Genomic DNA, 11,068 nt, shown 5'->3' on the forward strand with positions numbered 1-11,068 from the left:
TTTATCATTATGTTTTGAAAAATGTCGCTGCATCATACTATTATCTACCGTGCCATTGGAGAGAGTAAAAAGTGACTTAAGTGTACGTAATGGTCACTCTGTTAATGGCTTTTATGACTTTGATATTTAGGAGCTTATTCATAAGAAAAAACAATCATGTTACTATTAAATATATTCATATTTTTATTTTATAGTTTAAAATATTAATATGTTTATTATATTATTAAATTGTATTTTTTAAATGAGTGTTTTTTAGAGGGTATCAAAATATAGTTTTCATATTTTTAATTACAGTGAAATTAGGTCTTATTTAGGCAGAAGTGTGTATTATAATGTGGGTTGAGTTTGACGACAACTCAAACATGTACAAAATGTAAATGTAAATTTGCTGTTGTTATTAGGTAAAAAATAATTTTGGTTTAATTTTTTTTTACCATGTTTGAATGTTTCAGTGAACTCTAAGTAAAATAAGGAAAAACTACACCTACATGCTTTTATAACGATTTTTAGGCAATTCTCAAATATATGTAGATTTTTAGGCAATTCTCAAATATTATTTGGTCAAAATTCCGTGAATCACGCGCATGATCAACTCGCGAGTAAAAGTTTGATTTTTTTTATATTTGTTTTTTTTTTCCTATTAACTCATATATTAAACGAGATTTACTTGTGAGCAATTTATACCATCAAGTATAATTCAACACAAAATTTATTTTTTTATTAATTGTATAATATTTAATAAATTAATATTAAAAAATTTAATGTATACTTAACCCATTTAATCTGAATTTTGTAGGACTTATAGAAATAAAAATCATTTAAAATGTGAGGTATACACAATTCTTTTACTGTATAAATCTATGCAGATATAGATTTGGATGCACGACACCTCTAATCCCAACATAAATTATTTACTTAAAAGTTGATTTTATTTAAAGTCAACTTTACCAACAATGTTTAAATACATACCAAGTATAATAAATCATACGATATTTGAACTGATAAAAAAAGGCAAGGAAATAATAAGTTGATCAAGTGTTTATAGTGCATACAATTTTTGTTTTTTTTTTTTAAAAAAAAAGTAGTGTTTATAGTGCATACAATTTTCTCCTTTTTTTTATTTTTTATTTTAAAAAATTTAATTGATAACTTAGTAATCGCATTATTAATCTAATAAGTTGTTAAATGATCAAGAAATCTAATGCAATAATATTATATTTTTAAATAACATTTAATTTCCCATCCATAGTTGTTATAAGATTTTAGTATATTAATAGTTTTACGTATTTTAACAAAAGTAAAGATTAATAATATAAATTATTAAAAAAAAATGCATACTTGTTAGAAGATAATAGTTACATTATCACTTAATATTTTTAATAACAAGAATTTAAACTAGAGAAAAAATATAAGAAAAAAGTGCTAAAAGGTTGTTTAAAGATTAAAACCAAAAATTTGAAAAAAAATCCGGAATAAAAAATATATTAAGTTGTATTAGAATTTTTTTTTAAATGTGTAGTTTATTAGATTGTCTGAATCTAATAAAACACTGACAATTCAAAAAAAAATTAAAATTCATTAAAGTGTTTGAAATTTCCAAATAAATTTTTTTCACGCTTAAAAAATGTGAATATAAGTCCCTAATCACGTACTTTAGAAATTATATCATTGAGTATTAACTGCTAATTTTTTTACTTTCAGACAATGATTTAAGTCTTGCTAACAAATATTTGAATTCATCAAATAATAAATATTTGAATTCATCAATAATAAAATCATACAAAAAAGTAAAATTGGATGATTTGGGTTAAAAAAAAGTTAAAATCATGTTAACTTATATACACACAAAAAATATTGCTACTAGTAAGACAAAAATAAGAATAATTCTTTAACTTCATATGTTCACTGATTTTCATACTAATGAAATTAAGCTTTATTTTGTAATTTAACAAAGGTATATACACATTTTAGTTGAAGGCCATGTTATTGATTATAAATATTTTGATAGCAAAACATGAAAAGTTGAATTGATTGAGAATGTAATTCAAAGGTCATTTCAATGAGGGTAATCTGTCTTTGAAGACCATTAACATGTTTGGTCATGATTATGAACATGATTTATGACCTTAAAGTATAAGGTACTATTTTCAGCTTTTGACTCCCCGTGTGTTTGATTTAAAAAAATGAAAATAGAAAAAATAGATAAGAAATTAAGTAAAATTTGTCACATCTATCTAGTGAAATTTAAAGATCTTTAATGGTATGTTTAATTTGAGGGAGAAGGTAGAAAGTAGAAGGAAAGAAATAAATTAAAAAATAACTTTTGTAGGTTGTTTGATAGAAAAAGAAAAGAAATAAATATGTATAGAAAATAATATGAATATGCTTGTAAAAAAAAAAGTTATACAAAAATAAGGTTATTTTAGTTATTTTAGATTTAAAAAAACATGTATCTCTGTCTTTTACTATCCATTTTGAAAGAAAAATAAAACATCAGAGTTTCATGAACCAGGTAACTAAACAAGGGAAAACGTATAATTTTCCTATCTTTTATTTTATTCTCAGGTATATCAAACAAAGAATAAAAATCGTGTGTAAGACATAAAACTCTCCCGTAAACAATTTTTGTAACTTCTCAATGTAATGAAATGTATTTTTCTCAGCGAATTTTTTCATTTATTTAAGTAACGTTAATGAAGTTAATTATATCATACCATATTTAAAAAAGTTATTCTATTAACTATTTTTTTAATAAATGAAATTTTAGATGTAGCAGTCCAACCATAACAGTAGATATGTTGGTTTGAGATTTGAATAAAGCTTAAAAACATTTTTTGAACGTTGTCTCGAAACAATACTAAATGGTTTTGGAGTGATTTCTCTCACTTGACTAATTTTTTTTACAAATAGTTTCTCAATGTTAAAGTTAATACAATGTGTCTCTTGTTATTTAAAAAAAAAATCTATGTAATTGATAAGAGCAAATGTATAAAAAAAAAAATCTATGTAATTGATAAGAGTAAATGTATAAAAAAAAAACTATGTAATTGATAAGAGCAAATGTATAGTATTTATAATTGACAAAATTGAATACTTTGGAACTTAATTATTCTATAATGTTAGAAAATTACTCTAATACGAGAATTGTTGAATCTGATTATACATTTTGAATCAAGAAACAAATGAATAAATTTAATATAATATTTTTTTGTGTAAATTGCATATGAATATGATGCATGGAAATAAAGCAAAAACTTAATTGGATCACAAGAAGATTTAGCTCAAGCTAAAATTATCCAAATTTGATTAATGGTGCAGTACTAATCTAGCTCTAGCTAAAAAAAACCGAAATCTAACTTAACCTAAATTGGCTCACTTGAGCTAAAGTTCATTAAATAAATTTTGAAACACAGCTAAAATAGGGACGATGAAAAAAGAAGTGATTTTTATAGAGAGAGGTTAGTAAGAGAAGAGGAAGAGAACTTTATTATAGGAGAAAAATTTGCTTAGATAAGCCCTTCTTATGCAAATTAGATCAAGAACGAAGATTGGATGAGCTCTCATAAGTAGCTAAGTGTTTTCTAATTTGGGATTGAATGTAATTTACTATATTCAAATGTATTATTGGTGATATCCGGAGAGTTTCTTCGTATGATATCTGACATATATTTTTCAATCTACCTTTAATCAGTCAGTCCAACGTGACCTGTTAGGTTAGTAACCAAATTTAATCTTTTTGTTGAGGTCTTTAATTTGATCTACTAAAACATTCTGCATAAAGACCATTAATATGTTTGGTTATGATTATGAACTTGATCTATGATGATAAAGTATAAGCTACTATTTTCAACTTTTGACTTTGTATGCATTTGATTTGAAAAAAAAAAGTAATTATTTAATATAGTAAAAAAAGTGATATGATTAATTAATTTGATAAATATTAAGAAAATAAATATAAAATAGTAAACAGAATCGTGCAGTTTTTTAAAATTATTTTTCACCCATTGCGCTTCAATTAAACGAACAAAATAATTATTTTTAATCCCCTCTCTTCCTCTCTCCCAAACATTGGGGTAGTGTAACCTTTTAACATGTTGGATGAAGCAATAATTGACGCAACCAAATAAATTAAATCGAATAATGTAATTATTAGGCGGCCAGCAGAAATAAAATAATTAATAAGAGTTTATTTTTGTTTTTTGATAGTTTTTTATCTTTAAGAATTTTATTATTTTACTGTTTTTGCATATGATCTTATCTGCCAACTCACTAAAAAAAGATATACTTTTTCATCCAATGAGTAGCGGTGCTTGAAGATTATATTCATTTCATTTTGTAATATTTAATTATATTTTCTCTTTCCATGTTAATTAAATTAAAGATATAATTAAAAGAAATGATGTTATCTCGAAATTTAAAATTGATAAATAAAAAATATTTTAAAAAATGGACAATTAAAAATGAAGAAAGAAAGTTATAGGTGGTTGTAAGTAACTGGCAGTGAGGACCAACACTTTTCTTGTCATTAAATGTGACTTTGATTTTATTTGTAATGAATAAGAAAAATAAAAAGAAACATATTACTAAAGTCAAATTAGTCCAAGAGCATGGTACATTGACGTCACCGAAGTTATCGGAGTATAAACAAATGGCAAAGATCTCAACAACACTTATTAAAAACTATAAGATATTTATTCAGAAAAGGAGCAAAGTTATCTGAAGACACAAGTGGTGTGCTGTTTGTTGTCAATTCATGTAAATTCCCAGCACAGAAGAAAGCCCGTGAGTGAAATTTCTTGGTTTTGGTAATCCGTGAACCAGTTTATTAACAGAGGAGGAAATGTATAGAAAAGGAAAAGGAAAAGAAAAAGGAAAATTTGGTTGAGTAGGATAGAGTAAGAGACGCTAAGGTCCAAGGCATACCTAATTAAAATATCTCGATTTAATAAAGTTGAAGTGGAATCTGTGTAAGTGTACACTACAAATAAATACCCGTGATCGAAAAACTAGTAATTTACAATATATTAAGCTTCACCTTATCTTCAACTTCTCTAGCGTGTAGCACGGTATGCATGTAGCAATGGTGTAAATAGAAATGGTATATAAAAATATGGGTAAAGGAATGCCGTTGAAGGTTAGTAGGTAAAGGATTGGTGTATGAAGTAACGTTTGGGGAACGTGGTAGTGTGGCAGACGTGTGAAGGGCCCTGTTAAAAAGCTAAAGCATAATCAAGTTTTTATCTGCGAGAAGAGGTACAGGTAGAAAAAGCAAAAGAAAATAATAATAGTAATAATAATAAGTGAACGAACGGTCATAAACGCACATGTGAACTAAATGAAAGGTCTTTAATGAGCTAATTGAGATGTATAGTATCTTAGTTCACTCTTTCTCCTCCTTTTGTCACAGCGCAATTATTTGAGAAGCAGACAACCACCCACCGCTTCCTTACTTTTTTTTCACAACAATGCTAAACTGGGACACTCCCATAAAGTGTGCATTAAAAACACCACTCCTTAAAGCCACTACATCCATTTTCATTTCCCTCTACCCTGCTCCCTCACTCTCTCCAATGGCTTCAATTCCCTGTACTTTGCCTCTGCTTCTACTTCTTCTCTTTCTGGGTCGCTACCCTGCGGCTCAGGCTTCAGAACCGGAGAGGGCCACCTACATTGTACACGTTGCAAAATCGGAAATGCCCCAAAGCTTTGACCACCATGCCATGTGGTATGAATCGTCGCTCAAATCAGTGTCTAACTCAGCCCAAATGATTTACACCTACGATAACGCCATCCACGGATACGCTACTAGGTTAACCCCGGAGGAAGCGCGTTTGCTCGAAAGCCAGACTGGGATTCTGGCGGTGTTGCCGGAGATGAGGTATGAGCTTCACACAACGAGGACGCCGCAGTTCCTGGGTCTCGACAAGAGCGCGGACATGTTCCCCGAGTCGAACTCCGCGAGTGACGTCGTCGTCGGAGTCCTGGACACTGGCGTTTGGCCCGAGAGCAAGAGCTTCGATGACACCGGGCTTGGACCTGTTCCTAGTAGCTGGAAAGGCGAGTGCGAAACGGGAACAAACTTCAGCACTTCCAACTGCAACAGAAAGTTGATCGGAGCCAGGTTCTTTGCGAAGGGTTGCGAGGCCATGCTGGGTCCCATCAACGAGACGGAGGAGTCTAGATCCCCTCGCGACGACGACGGTCACGGCACCCACACAGCCAGCACAGCCGCGGGGTCGGTGGTTTCCGGTGCAAGTCTTTTCGGTTACGCCTCCGGGACGGCGCGTGGAATGGCGACGCGCGCGAGAATCGCTGCTTACAAGGTCTGTTGGAAGGGAGGGTGTTTCAGTTCCGATATTCTTGCGGCGATTGAGAGCGCGATACAAGACAACGTTAATGTGTTGTCATTGTCGCTCGGTGGGGGAATGGCTGATTATTACAGAGACAGTGTTGCTATTGGAGCTTTTTCCGCGATGGAGAAAGGGATTTTAGTTTCTTGCTCTGCTGGTAACGCGGGTCCTAGTCCTTACAGTCTCTCAAACGTGGCACCTTGGATTACTACCGTGGGTGCTGGCACTCTGGATCGTGACTTCCCGGCTTATGTTTCTCTAGGGAACGGGCTTAACTTCTCCGGCGTGTCGCTCTACCGAGGTAACGCTTTACCCGATTCCCCGCTACCGTTTGTTTACGCAGGGAATGCAAGCAACGCCACGAACGGGAACCTGTGCGTCACGGGAACCTTGTCTCCGGAGAAAGTAGCCGGAAAGATTGTGTTATGCGACCGTGGATTAACTGCTAGAGTACAAAAAGGTTCAGTGGTGAAATCCGCCGGAGCTTTGGGCATGGTGTTGAGCAACACCGCTGCCAACGGTGAGGAGCTGGTGGCCGATGCGCACCTCTTGCCAGCGTCGGCGGTGGGGGAGAAAGCCGGCGACGCCATCAAGAAGTATTTGTTTACCGAGGCGAAACCGACTGTGAGTATTTTGTTTGAGGGAACGAAGGTGGGGATTCAGCCATCACCGGTGGTTGCGGCGTTTAGCTCAAGAGGTCCTAACTCGATCACGCCTCAGATCCTGAAACCAGATCTGATCGCGCCAGGTGTCAACATCTTGGCGGGGTGGTCGAAGGCCGTGGGTCCCACGGGTTTGCCCGTTGATAACAGGCGCGTAGATTTCAACATAATCTCTGGCACCTCCATGTCTTGTCCTCACGTGAGCGGTTTAGCAGCTTTGATAAAGTCGGTTCACCCTGAGTGGAGCCCAGCAGCGGTTCGATCGGCTCTCATGACAACGGCTTACACCGTTTACAAAACCGGTGCGAAGTTGCAAGACAGTGCAACAGGAAAACCCTCGACGCCGTTCGATCACGGAGCGGGACACGTGGACCCGGTGACTGCCCTTAACCCAGGGCTGGTGTATGATCTAACGGTGGATGATTATCTTGGTTTTCTCTGCGCGTTAAACTACTCTGCCTCTGAAATCAACACCCTGGCTAAGAGAAAATTCGAGTGCAACGCGGGCAAGCAGTACAGTGTGAACGACCTGAACTACCCGTCGTTTGCGGTGTTGTTTGAATCAGGGAGTGGGTCTGGGGTGGTTAAGCACAGTCGGACCCTCACTAACGTGGGGCCCGCGGGAACATACAAGGCTTCAGTGACGTCAGACACAGCGTCGGTGAAAATCTCTGTTGATCCGCAAGTGGTGACTTTGAAGGAGAATGAGAAGAAATCTTTTGTGGTCACTTTTTCTTCCTCGGCTTCCGCACAAGACAAAGTTAATGCGTTTGGACGCTTAGAATGGTCTGATGGGAAGCACGTGGTTGCCACCCCAATTTCAATTAACTGGGCTTGATGCTAACACCTGGCACTTAAGGTTCATCTCACTCGAAGACGGGTGTGCTTGATTGGCTACTCATTTTACTCTATAGTATTATTATATTTAACTTTTCCAAAAAACAGAAGTCTTCAAAGTTGGTTTATCCACCTGCAAATTCATCATAGGTTGGAGTTGGTCTGTTTGCTCCCTGGCATGGAGAATTGTTGCAAATTAAAATTGGCTCATTTTTCTTCCACTCTACACCCTCTCCTAATCATTCATTCATCAATATTTCTTCCACCCATTTACCACATTCATTACCAACTTTCTATTTTCACACGCCACCAAGCTCATCACCATTAATGCTATTCAAACTAGCCCTTTTAATTCCGTCAAACTTCACTGCCTTTCTATCACATCATAAAATAAAATAAAAAGTATCTCTTTAAAGAAAATAATAAAATTAACTTAAATATTTTACTTTTTTATTAATATTATTTTTAATCTATTTAGTTTATTATGACATTAGACGGTAATGACTACAAAATTTAAAATATTTGATAACAATTGTATTTCTAGAAACTAAAGTAGGTAGGTTTAAGTACAGAGATAAAATAAGTATAATTTGGATCATTATAAGGGCTAATGAAATGTCTAAACATTTGGTTTTGTGCTCCTATGTAAAGAGCTAGAAGTTTAATTTTGTTTAAGAAGTGAATGCATAAAGTTCAACACAATTCTCGCGAAAACAACACTAAAGAAGTACTGGCAATATTTTTACACATACTTATGACTTAGGTTTGAGGACAAGGTTTTTTTTACCTTTGTTTCTTCTCTTCTAACCCTTTACATTTTTCTTATATATGTTTTTCCCTCTTGGAATACATGCCAAAACATATTTTTGAGGAGTTATTAGATGTCCCATAAAATCAATTTTAGAATACATTAAATACATTTTGAAAATATGGTTTACGTTTGGGACATCTGCACTTGTTAGAAAATATCGGAGGGAATGAGTGCGACAATGGCAAAAAGAATGGTTGAAACATTGGTGAAGAAAAGCGAATGAGAGACTGTGCAAGAAATGGAAAGATGTTGAAATGAAGGGTGTGAATGGAATTAGACGAATTATTTAACATTAATTTCAAAGACGTTGGTAGATTTTTATCGTTATCCTAGATTATTTGTCATTAATTATACAATTATTTTGCAACACTTTTTTGTATCCCCAATCCCATATCGTGGTCCATTATACAGTGGTAAATCATACTCATAATTCAGTTTTCAAATTAGTATTTTTACTTTTTAAAATAGGAAACAATTTCGAAAATTTAGATCAACAATCAATTTAATTTTTAAAATTATCATAGACTATAAAATATATTTTATTTTGATTGTAAAAAAGAGAAAAAAATTACAGTTACCTTTTATGAGTTCATACTAAAGATACTCACAAACCCTCTAATTTTAAAATACACATTTACTTCTAACAAAACAACACTGTCTTTTTTTCCTTTTTAAAATAAACACTCATCTCCTTTATGTTTTTATTAAATAACATTTATATTTATATTTTTTTAATGTAATGATTAAAAAATATATAAAATATAAGAATTAAGAAAATAAATATTTTTTTATAAAAAAAACTTTAATGACTTAATTATATAGTGTCTTCTAATATTTTCTTATATGACATTGAAAGCACTATAGTTTTAAAATAAATATTTATCACTCTCGTAATTATTAATAATATAACACTTGATGTAACATCTCACTAACTACTAAATCAATATTCATAAGATACATAAATATTAGATATTTATGTTACGTTTTTAAGTTTTTTTTTTTAAAATAAAATAAAGTTCCCTAAAAAAGAAAATAGTTTCCTATATATACACACATAAATATATATTTCTCTCAACTTATCTTTGATGAAAATTTCTGCTTACAAGATCACATGCTTTTAGTGTAATACGATCATCATGGATTAAACAAAAAAAAACACAAACACACAAAACATGATAAATTAGTGTCTTAAAATTTAGCATAGATGCCAACATTAAATAATATACTTCAAAATTTCTAATTTATGCATGTTATTCAAACTTCATAAGATTATATTATAAGGTAAAATTTGAAAACAAGAGGGTATATTTATTCATTGCCTTTTTCATTTCATTAATTAATTAACATATATTTAAATTCTTTTTATATGAAATTAGTCTTTATATAAGTTCATACTTTATATAAAGGTTTATAAGCCTGTGGCAGGCTTAAAAAATACATAAGAGACGAATAAGTTGGAATTAAATAGCTGGATTGTAAAATAGAATAAAGAACTTAGGGTGTAATATTTTGAAAATTGGAAATCTGTTCATAATGTTTATCTATTCATAGGATTCCTTCTACATTGAAAAGAAGAAACCTATGCGCAGTGCAAGAGCCGCTATCACTGTCTAGTGGCCAGTGGATTTCAACAACTCTGAGAGGTTATGAATATACATACAGTATACGTAACTTTGTCATTTATAAATGATTATAGCGATCTATCGTGTCGTGTTTTCAGATCGGTGTAACTTTCAGACCTGCTTAATGTGGTGTGACTCTTCAAAATTTTGCCAATGTGACATTGACACTTACTAGACTGGTCCCCTTTTTTTCTGATCTAGTGTTTCAACTATTATGAATTGTTGCAAGCACTTCTAAAAGAATAAATATTGAAATAGCCACTCTAATATTGATTCTAATGTGTTTTCATAATAGCTATAAAATACTAAATTTGGGTTTGTGTTTTCATATACTTAAGTGCAGATGAGAATTGGCCATGGCCATCGTGTGACGAATAATGGGTGGTTGAAACAGGTGAGTATTTTAGGAAAAAGTTCTCAGAAAAGTCTGTTAAATCCCAATGCATAGGCTTATATATGGTGAATGCTGCATTCACTAGTTCCTTACAACATGATAAAAGTAGCCAAATTTGTTAAATTAATTTATATTTAATAAAGGGTGGAATAATGTAATATAAAGTATAAAAAATAGAGTTTTTACATAATGGGGAACGAAACTCCAAAGTACACGTGGGGTGGAGAAGCATCTGGAGAAAGAGGTTGTTGTCCATGGATTATTTTAGAAACAGGAAGGTGGTGGTAAAGCTGCCACGTTAGTGTGAGATTTGTGGGGATGAGGACGTGTGTTAGAGTGAGGGAAGGTGCAGAGGAGGTGGAAAATAGAAGTATGCTATATAAAGAAAGGTT

The 11,068-nt window shown here is 32.5% G+C and overlaps 1 protein-coding gene across 1 annotated transcript; it reads left to right on the plus strand.

The window, feature by feature from the left end:
- The first annotated feature begins 4,926 nt into the window (after nt 1-4,926).
- Nucleotides 4,927-8,070, plus strand: LOC137808244 (subtilisin-like protease SBT1.7). The gene has a single exon (XM_068609271.1). The coding sequence runs from the start codon at nt 5,466-5,468 to the stop codon at nt 7,848-7,850; it is 2,385 nt and encodes a 794-aa protein (XP_068465372.1). The 5' UTR covers nt 4,927-5,465; the 3' UTR covers nt 7,851-8,070.
- Nucleotides 8,071-11,068: the final 2,998 nt, after the last annotated feature.

This window comes from Phaseolus vulgaris, chromosome 3 (genome assembly GCF_000499845.2).
Source record: "Phaseolus vulgaris cultivar G19833 chromosome 3, P. vulgaris v2.0, whole genome shotgun sequence".
Lineage (NCBI taxonomy): Eukaryota > Viridiplantae > Streptophyta > Magnoliopsida > Fabales > Fabaceae > Phaseolus > Phaseolus vulgaris.

Bases quoted from the DNA above. Each gene is read 5' to 3' on its own strand.
- LOC137808244 (XM_068609271.1), top strand. From the start codon at position 5,466: ATGCTAAACTGGGACACTCCCATAAAGTGTGCATTAAAAACACCACTC.